Source organism: Miscanthus floridulus, chromosome 10, assembly GCF_019320115.1.
Source record: "Miscanthus floridulus cultivar M001 chromosome 10, ASM1932011v1, whole genome shotgun sequence".
NCBI classification, from domain to species: domain Eukaryota; kingdom Viridiplantae; phylum Streptophyta; class Magnoliopsida; order Poales; family Poaceae; genus Miscanthus; species Miscanthus floridulus.
The window spans coordinates 117,927,888-117,947,479 of NC_089589.1; the positions used below are offsets into that span (position 1 = coordinate 117,927,888).

Here is a 19,592-nt window from a genome sequence, read left to right on the forward strand (position 1 = left end):
TACAAAAGAATGACGAGCATATATACAGCGACAGCCTGCCTACCACTTTGTAGAATCTCGTTATGCATTAATAAATGAGCTTAAGGCAGGTTAGATCAATCCTTACACGATGTGAATAGCATAACATGCATCGGCATGAACTTGTGTGAACATGAATCCTTGTGTGTTTTTAATTTTTTTTGTCTACAGGAATGCAATATAGTAGCACTTGAGCAAGAGCTGTTTAAACAAAGATCAAGTATCGGAGAACAGCATGATGTCATGTTGATTACACAAGTAGCATGATGTCATATTGATTACAGAAGTATACAGCATCTGCTGCATTCTTGGAATCAGCTTTCTATGTGTGTTAGTTCACACAGTGACCAAGACTGCTGAAGACCATGACTGATATGCTTGTTAAGTTACAAAACAAACAAAAAAGCATGCTATATTCTTGTTAGGTATAGGGGAAAAAAGAAGAAGAAGGATATATAAAATTTTGACCGAGATGACCTGATGGAGTCATGATACGATTAGCTGACACACAGATGCTAATAAGGAAACATCACATCAAGGCTCGACTACACAAATAAGGACCGATGCGTAGTGGTGATATATATGTATGTGCACTTGTGCACAGCTATATATAACTAATCAAGAGTGTTCTTTCCACCACCAAGCAAGCAACATCCAACAGGTAGAAGAGTATCCTCCAACCAAATGGCACCAACCACCCAGCCCCAGCAGAACAACAATTCTTCAACAGAGTACAAGCTGAAGAAGTACCTTCTTCTACTGGCCACTCTGGTTGTGTCGGTCACATACGTTGCCGGCCTCAACCTGCCAGGAGGAGTCTGGCAGGACAACGACACAAAGCATGGTCACCTTGCCGGTGACCTAATCCTTTTGGATACCCACCATGGCCGATACCTCACCTTCTACTACTGCAACGCGACTGCGTTCGCGGCCTCGGTCGTGGTCTGCCTGCTCCTCCTCATCCTGCAGGAGGGCAACAACGGAGTCTGTGGAACTGTTCTCCGGGTGGTCATGGTTCTCGATTTACTTGGACTCATGGGGGCCTACGCCGCCGGAAGCTGCCGCGATGCATTCACAACCGTATACTCCACAGTGGTAATGTCTGTTGTCTTGGCCTACGCCGTGCTTACTTTCTCGCTTTATATCATCTCCAAGCTAGAGAAATGTAAAGATGGTAAGCAGCAGCAAGAGGAGGATCATGAGAGCCAGAGCCAGAGCCGGGAAGAAAAGGACGAGGTCGCAAGTTGCGAGGTCTTGATGCTACTTGCGACCTTTGTTGTTACCATCACATATGGGGGTGGGCTAAGCCCACCGGGTGGCTTCTGGAGCAACGGCAACCGTGTGAGCCTCCCCATTCTGCAGGACCACAGCTCCGCCCGCTACCAGGCGTTCTTTGTCTGCAACACAACAGCGTTTGTCGCCTCCCTTCTCATCATCATGCTGCTCCTCGACAAGAGGCTCAAGAAGGAATTGTCTGTACGGTCTGTTGCACTGTACGGGCTCATCGTCGTCGCGCTCTTTGGCCTCGTTGGGGCCTATGCTGCTGGGAGTTGCAGAGAGATTGATACTACTATCTATGTAGTCTCTCTGATCGGCGCAGTTCTTGCATACATCTTCCTCCAAGTGGCTATTACTAGAGCCGCCCAACGATGTCGTCAACCAAGCACAAGGGAAATCAATGGCTCGCCAGGAACACCCAATGTACCACATGGGCCACCTGGTAGAAGCAGGTATATATATATGACGACCACAAGCCTCTTCCCTAGCTTCTCTATGCCAGCAAGTCAAGTTTTCTTTGCTTTTGCACGGCAGTCCAATAACATTTTTCGTTGCTGGTAGTCACACGAACAATAAAACAATAGGGAACAAAAATAAATAAGTCACAAATCTCTCTAAATAGATCACCGAGAGATAGATAACATTTTCCAAAAAAAAAAGAATTGATACTAGTTTCATATTTTTATAATTTGAAATAATTTACTTATGATTTTTTAAATATTAAACCAAAATTTTATTATGTTTAGAAAATAGAAAAACCAACTTGGAAACCAGCTAGGGGGTGAAATTTTGTCTCGATAGTTGGAGTGTATCTAGTACCTATTCTTGTAGTTCAAGGTTGGAAATCGAATTGTTATGTAACTTAGTAGTTGAAGTTTGAAAATTGAACTTTACCCTTAATATCTATATACGTCTGAATTAGCAGGGATAGAGGACAAGATGATGTAGGACTTCCACTCAAAAAAGATGTTGGACTGGAAAAGGCTCATGATCTTGTTATTTTGCTTGCTACCCTTGTTGCGAGTGTCACTTACCAAGCTGGACTAGATCCACCGGGCGGTCTGTGGTCAGACAACCAGGATGGCCACCATAAGGTTTGTGATCCGGTACTCCTCACAACAGACCCTCAGCGGTACAAGGTGTTCTTCTACAGCAACTCAGCAGCATTTGTGGCATCCTTGGTTCTCATCCTTATGGTGAAGTGCGAATTCCTAGTTATGCGCCGCTCACTGGAGGCAGCCATGTTAGTGGATCTGTTTGGACTCATAGTTGCATATGCCGCAGGGTGCTGCAGGGATGTGAGCACCTCCATATATGTCGTCGCCTTGGCTGGTGCCGTCCTTGTCTACGTGGTGATTCATATCATCTTCTTCACACTAGACAAAGACGACAAACATGGAAATGCTCATGAGTTGGACAGTAAACGGGAGGTGTTGCTGCTCCTTGCAATCTTAGCTGCTACAGTCACTTACCAAGCTGGGCTGACCCCGCCAGGCGGCTTCTGGTCAGCGGATGACGAGTTTGGTCATCGTGCAGGGTCCCCAGTCCTTCTCAACAACTACCCTGACCATTACCAAGCCTTCTTCTACTGCAACGCCACGAGCTTCATGGCCTCCGTGGCCCTGATTGTCCTGCTAGTGAACCCAAACCTGTACATGCCAGGCATACAGTGCTATGCGTTCTTTGTGTGCATGGTTGTGGGCTTGTTTGGATTAATGGGCGCATACGCTGCAGGAAGTTCCCGGCAACTGCAAACTTCTATCTATGTCTTGGTATTGTTTGCTCTGGTTTTCACTTGTGTAACCTCGTGGGTGGTCATTCTCTTGATTGGACGACTTATGGAACATCGTCGTCATAATAAAGGAGATGGGCCATCTGTTGGCGACGGAGGCGTAGCCCGCACTGATAATACTGATGCAGCCCCTGAACAAGACAACGACAAGGAGGAGAAGAAGAAGAAGGAGGAGGAGAAGAAGAAGAAGGAGTACTTGATGCTGCTAGGAGTCCTGGCAGCGAGTGTGGCATACCAATCTGGTCTGAAACCACCAGGTGGCCTCTGGCAGGACAACAAGGATGGTCCGGATGGACACTCTGCAAGCAACTCAATCCTCCACGACATTGACAAAAGTCGCTACCGTGCTTTCTTCTATAGCAACTCCACTTCATTTATGGCGTCCATCGTCATCATTGTCCTGCTGCTTCCATTGCATGATGAGTTGCCGCTACGCCCACTGCATATGGCCATTTTGCTAGATTTGGTTGGCCTCCTGGTTGCTTACGCAGCAGGCAGTACCAGAGACTGGGAGATGTCTAGGAATGTCATTGCTCTGGTAATTCCCTTGCTGGTCTATATTGCATCCTACGCAGTATACACCTGGTACCGACGAACAAAGTGCAGCGACAGACGACAGCCAAGGCCTGCCGACAGCGAGATGACAAAAGTTCAGCATGGAGGCAATACCAATGATGTGGTGGAGAACTTGTCGTGATGCAATTCTCTGTTCTGAGTTGTAATTTTGCCCACCTGCCGTTGCACGTGTATTAAGATGTAGACTTGCGTATTCAGAAAATATTGTTCCTGGTTTATGTATACTAACTAGTCCTCAATGTATGAATTCAAACTAGCTGATCGGGTTATATATTAAACTAGAAAGGGTATGGTGATCTTGAGGCTTGTTGTTGTTTTTGGACGGGTGGGGGTGTGTTGTCTATGGCATTGACGTTGATTAACTCTCCGCGAGGGTATGGTGGTCTTTTTTGTGTCCTCGGCGGAGGTCGGGGTTGGGATCATTGCACCTTCGTATTCATCCTGAAATCTGCGTCTGCTCTGTGGTACTTTTCCATGACCTCGTGCAACTCTATGACTATTGAGGCTGGTCTTCTTGAGAGCCAAGAGGAACAGGGTCCTAATCTTAGGCCGTTGATTGCTGCGAGGATGACAGCCTCATCGGTTATGTTTGGGGTGCGAGTCCTCAGCTGAATGAACCTTTGCCAATATTCTTGCAGGGGTTCCCTTTCTCCCTATTTACAGCTAAACAGATCCATCAGATCATTGGGTGCTATATTGATGCCTTTGAAATTGGAGCATAGTTTGTCGCGGAGGTCGCCCTAGGATTCGTTGGAACCTAGTCAAAGGTTGGCATACCAACATTGAGCGATGTCTCGGGCTAGCCATGGTGGCCTCGTCGCTGCCTACAACTGCGATGACTGCCTCGTAGCTCATGATGAATTGCCGATGGTCGAAGTTCCCATCATACCTTGGGAGATTTTGGGGGTTTTAGGCTGGTCGCTGTTGACACCTGTGGTGGCATACAGAGACAAAATCCACAAGCGCACGGGTATCGAAGTAGTTTTCACCCAGAGTATTATCGAGTATCGTATCCACGGGAAAACGTGTGTGTTGTCTAATAACAAGTTTGTACAGGGATAGCAATCAAGGTTTAAGGTATGAGTAGAAAGGATTTCTATGGTTATGACCATATACAAAGCAAGGCTTATGTTTCTAATGTTCACTTTGGGACGTCGCTTAGATGGTAAAGCACTGCTAATAGATAACTCTACCAACGCGACTACGGTCCTACTAATTTAATAACCTGCTCCATTCGGCGTGGACTACAAAGGATAGACGGGGCTATCACCTCCCGCTGCTACCACACAACCAAGAAGCAAGGAGCAAACACAGGTAGCTGATAGCCTAAGCACCACGCTTATGCTAACGATTACTACTCTGATCCAGATATCTAACAAGGACTAGAGCACTCAAAAGAATTGTGAAACCGTGAACAAAAGAGCACAAAACTTACTGCAAATAGAAATCAATTACCAGAGGTATCTCAGATGTAGACATGGAGAATCCTAGATCCGCCAAAGTACAAGCCATAGAGGTAGCACCGATAGGCCGATACTTCCCCCAAACTCTTCCCTTACCCTCTCTCTATTTGTGTACAAAGAATAGATCCTAACTAGAGGACTAATCTCTCTTGAATGCGATGCCCTGATCCTGAGATGAGGATATGAATTAGGGTTTTAGGAAGGCTCTAGGGAGGGGGGGGGTACAGGTGTAAGGTCGAGATGGCGACTAGAGGGGGGTGAATAGTCTTTTCTAAAACTTAATCGCGTCGGCTAACCGATATAAATGCGGAATTAAAACAATCGGTCTAACCAAGACTATACCCCTCTATATATGTTCACTAGCACCTTGCAAAGATAACAATTATGCAACTAAGGTGCTGGGCTAGCTAGAGCTCTCCTAATCAATTCTAGGAGCAAGGTCACACAAATCTATGCCACTAGTACTTTAAGCTATGAGGAAGCTCCTACACATGCTAGTAAGCAAAAGCACAAAGCTAACTAAGCTCACTAGCAATGCTCAATAACAAGGCAACCAATGCCTAATTAGAGAGCGCAAATACTTAGCTACACAAACTAAGCAATGTGACTAACAAGGTTACTCAAACCAAATTAGCCACGCAAGGGAGCTACTTCTATGCTACACAAGCAAGAAGGTAATTAGCAAGCTACATAAGCTATCTAATTACAAGAGCAACTACACAAGCTTAATATATATAAATGTAATTGCAAGCTTGTGTAATGGGGATGCAAACCAACGGGAAGAACAAGGTTGACATGATGATTTTTCTCCCGAGGTTCACGTGTTTGCCAACACGCTAGTCCCCGTTGTGTCGACCGCTCACTTGGTGGTTCGGCGGCTAATTAGCATCACCCGCTAAGCCCGCACGTCGGGCGCCACAAGAACCAACCCCGGAAGTGAGGGTAGCTCAATGACATGCTTTTACTAGAGTTGCTCTTCGCGGCTCCCGCGGGGCGAGCAAAAGTACCCCTCACAAGCACTTCTCCGGAGCGCCGCACAAGCTTCTTACGGGCTTCGACAGAGACCACCACCAAGCCATCTAGGAGGTGACAACCTCCAAGAGTAACAAGCACCACCGGCTTGCAACACGACCACCTAGTGCCACTCGATGCAACCTCACGATGCAATCACACTAGAATCGCTCTCATACTATCGGATGATCACTATCATGTATGTGTGAGATGGAGGGCTCCAAGCACTACCACACAAGCCACCAAGGCTATAGTGTGCTCAGCTACAAGCCCAAGGCCGACCATGGCCTCTATTTATAACCCCATGAACAAATAGAGCCGTTACCCCTTCACTGGGCAAAACTCGGGACGACCGGACGCTCCGGTCCGATCGACCGGACGCTGGACCTCAGCGTCTGGTCGTGCGATGCATGCCACGTGTCCCTTCCTTCAAACGCTGTTCGCTGGATCTCAATGGTCATCTGTCGATCGGACGCTCCAGCAACAACTAACCGGACACTGAGCCTCCAGCGTCCGGTCGTTTCCAATAAGGTACCGGACATGACTGGACGCGTCCAGTCGATCGTGATCGGACGCAGCACCAGCGTCCAATCACTCTCCAGCTTCTGCGTCACCATACGTCAGCCTGACTAGACGCACCCAGCCAGCGTCCGGTCACTTTCAGCACTAGCGTCCGGTCAAAGACCGACGCCTGCACGCTCTCTGCTGCTACTGACCGGACGCAGGACCCCAGCGTCCGGTCCACTCTGTGAGACCCTGTCTTTTCTAACTAGGGCGCCGGTGGCACCGGACTGTCCTCACTCTACGAGCGGACACTCCGTTGGTGGAGTTCCTAACCCTTCTCGCCATCATTCCATCGCCGAGTTGATCCACATCAACTCCAACTTCATCTCCTTTGTAAATGTGCCAACACCACCAAGTGTACACCACCATGTGTATGTGTGTTAGCATTTCACAATCATTTTCCAAAGGGTTAGCCACTCAACTTGCCACGCCACTCAATCCTAGCGATGATGCAAAGTTAGATCACTCAAGTGGCACTAGATGACCGATATGCAAACAAGTTTGCTCCTCTTGATAGTACGGCCATCTATCCTAAACCCGGTCATAAACTTCTCTACACACCTATGACCGGTGAAATGAAATGCCCTAGGTTATACATTTGCCTTGCGCATTCCATTCCATCTCCTCCAACGTCGATGCAACACATGCACCAACACGATCAACAATGATATGATCCACTTCATATCATCACGTGATCATATTGGTTCATCGATCTTGACTTCACTTGCTCTTCACCGTTGCCATCGTCCATCGGCGCCAAGTCTTGCTCAAGCTTCACCACCACGTGGTCCATCACTCCAAAGCCTTCAACTTGCCCTTCACGCTTGCAACCGGTCCATCAAGCCAAGTCTTGTCTTGATCTTCTCCACCTTGATCACATGACTCAATGTCATGTCTCATGTGCAATATGCTCCTTCATCATCACATGTGTGAGCTTTGCAACATCTCTAAGCCATTTTCACCTTCATGGCATATGTTGCTCACACACATGTACCTGTGGACTAATCACATGTGTATCTCACATAAACACAATTAGTCCACCTAAGTTGTCACTCAATTACCAAAACCAAACAAGGACCTTTCAATCTCCCCCTTTTTGGTAATTGATGACAACTCTACAAAGATATGTAAATTAAGCACTTTTGGATTCATGTTGCTGGCCCAAGCAATTTTACCATGTGTAAATGATTTTGGACAAGTACCACAAACCCGAAATGGTAGTATTAGCTCCCCCTACATATGTGCTAGAGTATTTAAATTGAAGCTTACACATATGCATAGATTGAAATGGTGAGAGAGTAATTACTACCGAATGATGCTAAGGTGTATAGAATAAACCTTTGAATTGTGATACCAATCGGAGTTGCACCTTTAAGTTCATCCTTAGCACCATGGTTAGCTAGATAACACTTGGAAATAAAAATCACTAGATACCTCATGAGATCAACATTAAAAGCAAGGTACTAGTATTCCTTGAAAAACATACCAAGTGTCTAGCTATCATCCTATGCATACTAGTTATCAAATCATCATTCAAGTTCTATAACTAGCATACACCACACAAGCATGCATATTTTATTTAATAACTTATGCAATGCAAGCAAGCACATGAATATGCACATATCAAATGCAATCATTCAAAGTTCATGAGCTTGCTCCCCCTACTCGTGTGCTTCTCTTGTCCAAGAATTTGATCCTTTTCTTTTCTCCAATGTTGCTCCCTCTTTGTTCATGTCCATGTCCTATCTCTTCCTTTTGTACAATCTTAAGATTTTCATATCTTTCTTATGTTTGTACAATCTCTCCCCCATATCTTTCATATCTTTGTACAATTTCTCCCCCTTTGGCATCAATTTCCATAAAAGGTATGCTTCTTATTGATGCAAAGGTATGCACGTTGGGGCAGATGGTTGAGACTTAAATCTTGCATTTTTTTATGGACATTACTTGATTGTTGGAAAGACACTACTTGTAGATACCATTTTTATGTATGGGTCATCCATTTTATATATTTGAGCTCTTGTAGGTGAGGGATGCATCTTTCATTTGATGATTACTTAAAGTTTAGGATCACTTGTGGAACTATCTTTTTGCATGATTGATATCACTTGTATGATAGATGCCATATGTAGATGTGATACCATTTTAAATAATTTTCTAGTTTGGAACCACTTGTTGGATTTATCAATTTTGACCATTTTCTTGAACATTTGCTATCTTTATGAGTACTACTTATAAGATATCTTTATGATGTGATACCATTTTATGATTCACTTGAGTCTAGATACCACTTGAAACATTCAAACTAGATATCCATTTGCATTGTTGTCTTGTGCTTGTACTCTTATTATTATTCAAACTAGACACTCCGCCGGTGGAGTTCCTAACCCTTCTCGCCACCATTCCATCGCCGAGTTGATCCACATCAACTCCAACTTCATATCCTTTGTAAATGTGCCAACACCACCAAGTGTACACCACCATGTGTATGTGTGTTAGCTTTTCACAATCATTTTCCAAAGGGTTAGCCATGCCACTCAATCCTAGCGATGATGCAAAGTTAGATCACTCGAGTGGCACTAGATGACCGATATGCAAACAAGTTTGCTCCTCTTGATAGTACGGCCATCTATTCTAAACCCGGTCATAAACTTCTCTACACACCTATGATCGGTGAAATGAAATGCCCTAGGCTATACCTTTGCCTTGCGCATTCCATTCCATCTCCTCCAACATTGATGCAACACATGCACCAACACGATCAACAATGATATGATCCACTTCATATCATCACGTGATCATATTGGTTCATCGATCTTGACTTCACTTGCTCTTCTTCATTGCCATCGTCCATCGGCGCTAAGTCTTGCTCAAGCTTCACCGCCACGTGGTACATCACTCCAAAGCCTTCGACTTGCCCTTCACGCTTGCAACCGGTCCATCAAGCCAAGTCTTGTCTTGATCTTCTCCACCTTGATCACATGACTCAATGTCATGTCTCATGTGCAATAAGCTCCTTCATCATCACATGTGTGAGCTTTGCAACATCTCTAAGCCATTTTCACCTTCATGGCATATGTTGCTCACACACATGTACCTGTGGACTAATCACCTGTGTATCTCACATAAACATAATTAGTCCACCAAGTTGTCACTCAATTACCAAAACCAAATAAGGATCTTTCAACAGGGTTGTATATATAGGGGGTAGCGTCAATTCTGGACCCTCGAATCAACCCAACTTGAATAAATGGTGTAGGTGCGATCTTTAAGGCGGTGGAGAACCGTTATTTGAAGGATACACTTAGCTGTGGGTCCCATAGGCCAGTCGACCTATAGGTAGGGCTGGCCAGCCCCACTTGGTAGCCCCTCGTAGTCTTTTTTGGTGTGGTGTCCTCTGGAACCTTATGGAGTTGTTTACGCCATGGTTAAGCATGATTTACTTTAATGAATAGGTCCACCTTGATGGTTTTCTGGATAAACCCTGCTGAAAACACAGATTCACCAAAACTCATGGAATTTATTAGTTTAGACCTCTAGACCTATGTTTGGTGATGGAATTAAGTACATATGCAGGTTATGTTGGTAGTTTATGTCAACAGTCGTCGTCTTTGGGTCTGGAGGATTTGGGTTAAGGGGGACTTTGGGTTGTATGGCATGGGTGGTGGTTGATTCCTATGGTTTGGAGGTGGGTTGATGTCTGGGTATAGGTGATGGAGGCGAAGGTAAGGTTGAGGTGGTGGCGAGGTGGTGGTGGGTTAGCTCATGGTTAGGCAATGATATGGTCAGGGTGATGCTGGATTATGAATGGGTCAACTAGTTTAGGGTGAGAGGGTTCCGGGTTTTGGTCATTGCCCACATTGCCCTCGATGTTGGTGAGGTACTCATCCGTTCTTCTTAGTTCTTCTCTGGCTTCAGCCATTTTCTGTCTGATTGCTTGAACCAGGAGATGAGATCCTAACATATGGGTATGTTAAGCCCAGGATCAAGGGTTCCCGACCGAGAGATCTCCCGACTGACCCCTCCGAGATCGCCCAGGGGCTCAAGGGCTATACCCATCGGTACGCTCGCACGCACCCTTAGACTGAGGAATCAAGCCAAGCCCAAGCATGCCACCACCTCTGCTCGGGGCTCGGGGGTTCGCCTGAGCCTCACGCTCCTAGCCGACGAGAGCCTGATCGGATCCTTGGCCCCTTCCTAGCCTTTAGCACCAGCCAAGGCCCGAGCATAAGAAGACACGCCCTAAGCCACCGAGGCTTGGGGGCTCCCAGGTGCTGCCCCTTGGGTGTGGCCTACTGGCCGCTCCCCCGATAGTGTCACTCATGGGGCATGACACAAGAAGACAAACCCTCCACGGCCTCCAGGGGCTCGGGAGCTCTCGGGCCCACATGTCAGCCCCTTGAGCCGACCTCCTTCACCACCAAGAAGTCTCCAGAAGGCGCACCTAGGGAAGGTCGGTCCAAGCCGACATAGCCTGACACATAGAGTGTTTGAACAGAGCAGCCAAACAATGCCCAAGGCTTCTTCAACTCCATGACATCACTGCGGTCCACAGAGCGACGCTGCAAGACCCTCCTAGACTCTGGCGCATGTAGACCGTAGACTCATCGCCCCAAAACCACCATGTACCCGACCTACCTCAAAATATAATGGGAGGTCAGATCCTAGAGAGGGGAGAGGATGATCCCAGACATATCATTCCATTCCTCATCAATCTATTCCTGCTCAGCACCAAGAGCAGAGGAACCCAGAGAGGGGCACCAGAGCTCCTCCACCGCACCCGTCGTCTTCCTCCTCTCCGATGAGGGGAAGACTCCACCAGCGGTGAGGCAACCTAGGATTAGCACCTAGCTAACCCCCTACCAAATCTCTCTCTCTACCTCTTGTACACTCTGTTGTAACCCCCTGATTTTGGGTGCTCTTGAGTATAAGGAACATCAGCTATTGGATGTAGGGCATCGATCAGCTCGAACCAGGATAAATCTTTGCGTCCCCTCTATGATTCCTGTGTTCTTGAGTCCACCAAAGCCACCGCAGACATGTACTCTGACACTGACTTGAACAATAATGCTTATTGTTGTTCCAACCCTATGACAGCTGGCGCTCCAGGTAGGGCGCAGCGTCAAGTGTGATTTAGGCTCTACGGTAGCTGAAGCCACCCACCTCATCGCCGGAGCAAGCGGCGCCGCCCCAGATGGTGGTGTCCGCCTCCCTATGGAGTTCTCCATCATAGTCGACGCCTTCGCTATGGGCCAGGTCCTTAACTTTTTCATCCTGGTCTATGTCACCGACTGCTATGGTGAACTTCATCCGCTTAATGGTGCTGCGATGGCGAGCAGCGAGCTCCTGACGCCACCCCCTCCAATAGGACACTTGGGAACAGATCTCGAGGTCCTAGCCTAGTAGATCTGGCGTAGATCTACCATAAGCCAAGGGTGGTGGGGACAGCACTCTGCACCTAGGTCAGGATCACCCTCGGGACGAGGGAAATCCTCCTACACTCCCCCGGCTTGATGAGGGAGGTGGTGTTCGGTCTACCAGCCACCGATCGCCAGTAGGCCTAGAAGCCCCACGTCATCGCCAGGGCACCATGAATGGGCGCCTCCTCTGACCGTAGGAGAGCAGACCACGGTGGAGTTCACCCCCGATGTAGTGTAGATCTTCCCCATGGTCTTCGGGGGAGGGCCGACTTAGGCACCCCCATGGCCCTCAGGGGCTTCTCTACGGGAAGTCACCATGGCGAGCAGGGCACTGCGATGTGCCCATCACCTTCGGCCGCTAGGACTACCCTTGGCATGTCCCCAGTCTGGGCCATTTTCCGCTCATCGTCAGCTCCATTATTGGATGGGCACACCTCACGAAGGTGCTAATTGATGGTGGAAGCAGCCTCAACGTTCTCTAAACCGACTCCCTTGACCGCATGGGGAACTCGAGGAAAAGCCTCTTCCCTGGTGGGGCACCATTCTTCGGGATCATCATTGGAGTCCAGGCCACTCCTCTTGAAAGCATCCAACTCCCCATCATGTTGGGGATCCCTCCAACTTCTGGAAGGAGGTTCTTGAATTCGAGGTGGTCGACTTCGCCAGTCCCTACCATGCTATGCTGGGGCGGCCATGCTATGCGAAGTTCATGGCTATCCCACACTATGGCTGCCTAAAGGTCAAGATGCCCGGGCCACGGGTAGTCATTGTGGTGACCTCCTCCCGGTCGAAGCTTACTTCTGCGAACAAGAGGGCATGTCCCTCGCCGCAGCCAACATCGCCGCAGCCAATTTCGCCTAGATCCGGCGCCAGACAGGGGAGGGGCCACCGCACAATACAAAGGAGAACCCGATGGCGGCCTTTCATCGGGTTGTCGCCACCAAGATGGTTAGGGTCTATCCCTAGGAACCCGAGAAGCAACTCTACATAGGTGTCGGCATGTCCCCGGACATGGAAGCAGCCCTTACAGAGTCCCTATGCATCAACACTGATGTCTTCGCATGGAAGCTGTCAGACATGCCCGGCCTCAACATCAGGACCCCGAGAAGTTGCCACGCACTACCTCAACATCAAAGCCAACGCCAAGCTGGTGCAGCAACGCCTTCACCGCATCGACAAGGAGAAGCGCAAGGCAATCAGCGAGGAGCTCGCTAGGCTCCTGGTCACCGACTTGATCAAGGAGGTTCAGCACCCCAATTGGCTAGCAAACCTCGTCCTTGTCAAGAAGAGGAATGGGAAGTGGAGAATGCGCGTCGACTATACAGGCCTCAACAAGGCCTGCCCGAATGACCTGTTCCCCTTCCTCAGATTGACTAGGTGGTCGATTCCTCTATCCACTATGAGGCTCTCTACTTTTTAGATGCGTACTCCAAGTACCACCAGATCACGATGAACTCCTCCGATCAGCTAGCCACATCTTTCATCACCCCATTTGGTGCTTTCTGCTACACTTCCATGCCTTTTGGCCTCTGAAACGCTAGAGCCACCTTCCAGCGGTGCATGCAGAAGTGTTTTAGGGAGCAGATCAATCGTAACCTAGAAGTCTATGTCGACGACATTGTTGTCAAGACTCATGTGGCCACACAGTTGATCGATGACCTAGAGGAAACCTTCTGCAACCTCCATGCCAACCACATCAAACTCAACTTAGAGAAGTGCGTGTTTGGAGTCCTCGCCAGGAAGTTCCTAGGCTTCAACATCTCAGAGCATGTCATCGAGATCAACCCCAAGAAGATCTCTCTTATCAAGGATATGGAGCCAATTAAGAACCTGAAGGGATCCTAGAGGCTTACCGGGTGCTTGGTGGCGCTCAACCGCTTCATATCCTGCCTCGAGGAACGAGGTATGTCTCTATACAAGCTCCTTAAGAAATCTGAGTGCTTTGAGTGGACATAGGAAGCCCAGGAAGCGCTTACAAGGCAAAAGGATTTCTTGACCACACCTCTGGTCCTAAACTCCCCCTCTGAGGGGGATACTCTGCTCCATTACATGGCCACCACCCCACACACCGTCAGTGCAGCGCTGGTGGTGGAACGTGAAGAGGAAGGCCATGCCCTCAAGGTCTAGTGGCCGGTGTACTTCATCAATGAGGTCCTCTCTGACTCGAAGGCCCACTACCCTAGATTTCAGAAGCTCCTCTACGTCGTGCTCATCACCAAGTGCAAGCTCCGGCACTACTTCGACAACCACCTATGGTGGTCGTATCCTCCAGTGGCCTAGGGGACATTGTCAACAACCAAGAGAGCACCGGTTGCATCGCCAAGTGGGGGCTCGAGCTCATGGGCCTCGACATCACCTACGCCCCCCACAGAGCGATCAAGTCCCAAGTCCTCATCGAGTTCATGGTGGAGTGGACCGAGGAGCAAGGCTCAATCGTCCCTGCTAAGGTGGAGTACTAGACCATGTACTTCAATTGCTCCCTCACCCTCGAGGGAGCGGGCATGGGGGTCCTCCTCATATCCCCCTATGGTGAAAAACTAAGGTACGCCCTTTAGCTTCACTTCTGGGCCACTAACAATGTCGCAGAGTACGAGGCGCACCTCCATGGCATCTAGGCAGCCACCAAGCTTAGTGCTCAGTGCCTCTTCATATGGGGAGACTCCAAACTAGTCATCAACTAGGTCATGAAGGAGTCGGCCTACCACGATGAGAAGATTGAAGCCTACTGTGTGGAAGTCCAAAAGCTGGAGGACAAGTTCGATGGCATCAAGCTCCATCACGTCCTTCGGCGGGACAACGAGGAAATTGACACCCTTGCAAAGCTGGCATCTTCTCGCAAGCCCCCACCACCCAGGGTCTTCTTTGACGTCCTCGATGCCCCCTTGATCCACCTTGAGGAGACCAAGGGGCTGGCTCCGACAAGTGCCGCCTCGACCTCAACCAAGGTTGGTAATGGGACACCATCCACCCAGGAGTGCATGCTAACAGTCACCACACATGGCAATTGGGGAACCAAGCCACTGACCAGTGCTCTCCCTGACCCTCCGGTGCGTCCCACCAAGCATAGAAGACAAGAGCAGGCCACCCTCGGTGAGGTGATCGGTAGCCCGACTACTGAGGCCCCCGATGAGGCCCCAGAGCAGGCGGCTAGTTCCCCCGAGTGCCGAGACATGGCCCCTGTTAGTTCAGCGCAAGCCCACCTAGGCACCATGGGCGAGCAGGGCGAAGGCTCCCCCCAACCGCTCAAAGCCTCAAAAGACTGGAGGGCTCCCTTCCTTGACTTCCTCGAGCGGGGAATTCTCCCCTCCGACGTCGCTGCTACCCATAGGCTGGTCCAGCGTGCCAAGTTCTATAGAGTCCTCCGTGAGCAACTCTATCACTAGAGCGCCACCAAGGTGCTCCTATGGTGTGTCACCCTAGAGGAGGGGAAGAAGCTACTCCTCGACATCCAAGCAGCATCTGCGGACACCACTCGACGCCAAGGGCCATCATGGGGAAGGCCTTCAGACATGACTTCTACTAGCCGACCACCATTGCCGATGCCCAGGACCCTATCAGGACATGCAAGGGTTGTCAGTACTACGCCAAGCAGAACCACATGCCGAAGCAAGTGCTCTAGACGATCCCCATCACCTGGCCATTCACGGTCTAGTGCCTCGACATGGTCAGAGAGTTCAAGAGGGCTCTTGGGGGCTTCGACCACCTTTTGGTCACCATAGACAAGTTCACCATGTGGATCAAGGTTTGGCCCATCATCAACCTCAAGTCAGAGCGGGTGGCTGAGTTCATCTAGGACATTATCCATAGGTTCGGGGTTCCCAATCGCATTATTATTGATAATGGCACTCAGTTCATAGGTCACAAAATCCTAGATTTCTGCGACGCCTAGCAAATCCGAGTGGATTGGGCTTCGGTCTATCACCCCGAGTCCAATGGCCAAGTCAAGCGCGCTAATGGGCTGGTCCTCCAAGGGATCAAAACTTGCTTCTACAACGAGCTCAAGATCTGTGCCGACCGTTGGGTGGATGAGCTCCCCTCCCTGCTCTGGAGCCTGAGGACAAGCGTCAACCATTTGACTAGGTACACGCCCTTCTTCCTCATCTACGTGGCCAAGGCGGTCATCCCCTCTGACCTTGACTTTGACACCCCATGCGTCCACTTCTACAATGAGCAACGGGCCAAGGAACAACACAAGACAGACGTCGACATGCTCGAGGAGGAACAGAACACCACCATGGTGTGATCTGCTAGCTACCAGCGAGGACTCCACCGCTACAACGCCAGATGAGTATGCGAGTGTTCCTTTGTTGTAGGTGATCTCATCCTTCAGAGAGCCGCCCTGTCCAAGAAGGGCCTCAAGTTATCTCTACCTTGGGAAGGACCCTCCACGTCTCATGGGTGATCCGGCTGGGTGCCTACAAGATCAGCACCATCACAGGGAAGGAGTACGACAACTTGTGGAACATGACATAGCTACGTCATTTCTATCCATGGATCATTTCTTCCCGTGTTTCTCTATCGTACCTCTAACCTCCTGGCAGGTTCTCACCCCTCAGTGGGGTAGAAGGGATGTCCCTCAAGAAGGGGGCACCACCCAGGGTTCAAGGCCGACTCCCTCGAGTTTCAAGGACGCCCTAGGGAGAAAACTAAAGTGTGAGGGACGCTTGGGAGATGAGCCCACATGGCTATAGCCGAGACGCCCAGAAGCGTCCCGACTGTCTAGATGAGTGGTGACCAAGTACCGACCTTGACCTACTCGTGGTGACCCATCGAGGGAGGCAGCGAGCCCCCGAGCACCGATAGATGGGCTCGGGAACTATACGAGTGGCAGGGTCGGGATGCCGAGAATCTCCCCTTTAGGGGACATGACCAAGGCATGGAACGACCATAAACTTGGGGTTTTCACAGACTTACACGCTAGTAGCATGGGCGCGGCAATCTTGGACACTGAGGCCATTGTCTTAGCGGCCTAGTCCCATGAGGGAACAATAGCCCTGAGCCGAAAGCTCATCCGAGCACCTGAAGACTTCGAGGCCCCACGACAGCCTTGGAGGGGTTGTGCCAACTCCTCAGACAGAGAAGACCCAACCCCCTGACCGATGGGTGCTCAGACGGCGCACCCCCCAAAACCAACCAACTCCCTAGAGTTGGGTTGGGAGCCACTGAGCGGCGGGCCCAATGAGGGCCCCCCATCCAAGCTCGGCATGCTCCCCGCGGCCTAACCTACGGCCGCAAAAGGTCGGCCCTAGAAGGCTGGCCCGACAGGGTCGGGACTTGTTACTGTAGCCCCCAGAAGGGCATGGCGTGCTGGGTGATTAGGTGGCCGTGAGCCAAAGCACAGACGCTCTCGATCACCCGACCCACAGCAGGTTCCAACAAAAAGAAGGACACCCTTGGGCCTAAAGTCAGCAACTCCCAGCCGTAGACCTCCACGACATAAAGCCACAAAGGGGTCAGCATCACCATCGCTCGGCCTCGATAGCTGAGCACACCCATCACACTTGGGGAAAGAGCCCCACATAAGGCATCACACTCTTGTCAACGGAAGCCATCCCTACCATGGCTAGCTTGGTCACTAGAGGATCAACTTCAGCCCTTTATCGCCATCACATGCCAGGCCAAGTTAGGCCACAAAGGGCTTAGGGCTCCTAACGAGATCCTAATATATGGGTACGTTAAGCCTCGGGATCAAGGGTTCTCGACCGAGAGATCCCCCGACCGACCCCTCTAGGATCAACCGGGGGACTCGGGGGCCATACCTATTGGGTACGCTCGTGTGCACCCTCAGACTAAGGAATCAGGCCGAGTCTGAGCACGCCGCCACCTTTGCTCAGGGCCCGAGGGCTCGCCTGAGCCACATGCTCCCGACTGATGAGAGCCTAACCAGATCCTTGGCCCCTTCCCAGCCTTCAGCACTAGCCAAGGTTCGAGCACAAGAAGACACGCCCCGAGCCACCAAGATGTGGGGGCTCCTAGGCGCTGCACCGTGGGCGCAGCTCTGCTGTCCACTCCCCAAGGTCATGCATGGGGTGTGACACAAGAAGACAAACCCTCCACGGCCTCCAAGGGCTCGAGGGCTCCAAGGCCCACATGTCATCCCCTCGAGCAGACCTCCTTCGCCACCAAGAAGTCTCTAGAAGGCGCACCTAGGGGAGGCCGGTCCAAGCTAACATAGCTTGACATGTAGAGTGTTAGAACAGAGCAGCCAAACAACACCCAAGGCTTCTTTGGCTCCACGAGATCGCCACAGTCCACAGAGCGATGTTGCAAGACCCTCCTAGACTCCAACGCATGTAGACCATAGACTCATCCCCTCAAAACCGCCATGTACCTGACCAACCTTGGAATATAAGGGGAGGTCAGATCCTAGAGAGGGGGGAGGACAATCCTAGATAGTTCATTCCATTCCCCATTGACCCGCTCCTGCTCAACACGGTGAGCAGAGCAACCTAGAGAAGGGCACCGAGAGCTCCTCCACCACACCCATCGTCTTCCTCCTCTCCGACGAGGGTAAGACTCCACCGACAGCAAGGCAACCTAGGATTAGCACCGAGCTAACCCCCTACCAAATCTCTCTCTCTACCTCCTGTACACTCTATTGTAACCCCCTGATTTTGGGTGCTCTTGAGTATAAGGATCATTAGCTGCTAGACGTAGGGCATCGATCGGCCTAAACCATGATAAATCATTGCGTTCCCTCTATGATTCTTGTGTTCTTGAGTCCACTCGAGCCACCGCATACATGTACTCTAACACCGACTCGAACAATAACGCTTGTCGTAGTTCCAACCCCACGTCATCGTGCTTGCCTCTCTAAGACCTCCACACGGTGCTTTTTCCATTGCAATTCCTAATGCACCTGATTTAGAGTCATGAGGACCTGCTCCTCATCCCTATCGTCATCATTGATTTATTGACCGACTGCACCCTCAAGGGGCTCTGTGATGGGCGGCGATGCTTTTACAACAAGGGCATCCCCTGGGATCGCCACACTCGAAGCTATCGTGGCCCCTAGAGGTGGTAGAGTGGGTTGCATGGTTAGGTCACCTAGGGCTCTGGTGGCAGCTACGGTTTCATTAGAGAGGGTGGGGCTTCCTTGTTTTGTGTCTTTTGCTGTGCCATGGTGAGCCTGATGGCACGTAATACGATGAGGTCCCCACGAACAGCACCAACTATGGGGGCTTCACTCTGCCTCCTACCCTCTCTACAGGATAGCACAGAGGAGGCTAAGGGTATCCCTTGAATGAGGAAAACTAAAGATTTACTTGAAGCGATACAGAAAAGGATTAGGAATAAATTTAGGAGTAAATGGCCATTGATTCATCATCTAAAACAATATTTATAGGCCACACCTATGGTCAGGAGAAAACTATAATTGCCCTGGACTGGCCAGGATTTTTTTTGCATCAGCATGGGGGATTGGTCATTTGACCCCCTCGCCCCCAACCACTCTTCTAACTCCATTTGGAG

The 19,592-nt window shown here is 50.0% G+C and overlaps 2 protein-coding genes across 3 annotated transcripts; both read left to right on the forward strand.

The window, feature by feature from the left end:
• Window positions 1–653: 653 nt before the first annotated feature.
• LOC136485465 (uncharacterized) lies at window positions 654–3,961 on the forward strand. Of its 2 annotated transcripts, none has more exons than XM_066482341.1 (2): window positions 654–1,748; window positions 2,219–3,961. In XM_066482341.1, the coding sequence occupies exons 1-2, from the start codon at window positions 703–705 to the stop codon at window positions 3,783–3,785; spliced, it is 2,613 nt and encodes an 870-aa protein (XP_066338438.1). In that variant the 5' UTR covers window positions 654–702; the 3' UTR covers window positions 3,786–3,961. The 2 variants fall into 2 exon arrangements, with proteins under 2 accessions (XP_066338438.1, XP_066338439.1); XM_066482342.1 differs by having other exon boundaries at window positions 2,222–3,961.
• Window positions 3,962–14,806: 10,845 nt separating this feature from the next.
• LOC136489400 (uncharacterized) lies at window positions 14,807–16,365 on the forward strand. The gene is made up of 2 exons (XM_066486047.1): window positions 14,807–15,301; window positions 16,012–16,365. Exons 1-2 carry the CDS (start codon window positions 14,807–14,809, stop codon window positions 16,363–16,365), a joined length of 849 nt encoding a protein of 282 aa, XP_066342144.1.
• The last annotated feature ends 3,227 nt before the right edge of the window (window positions 16,366–19,592 follow it).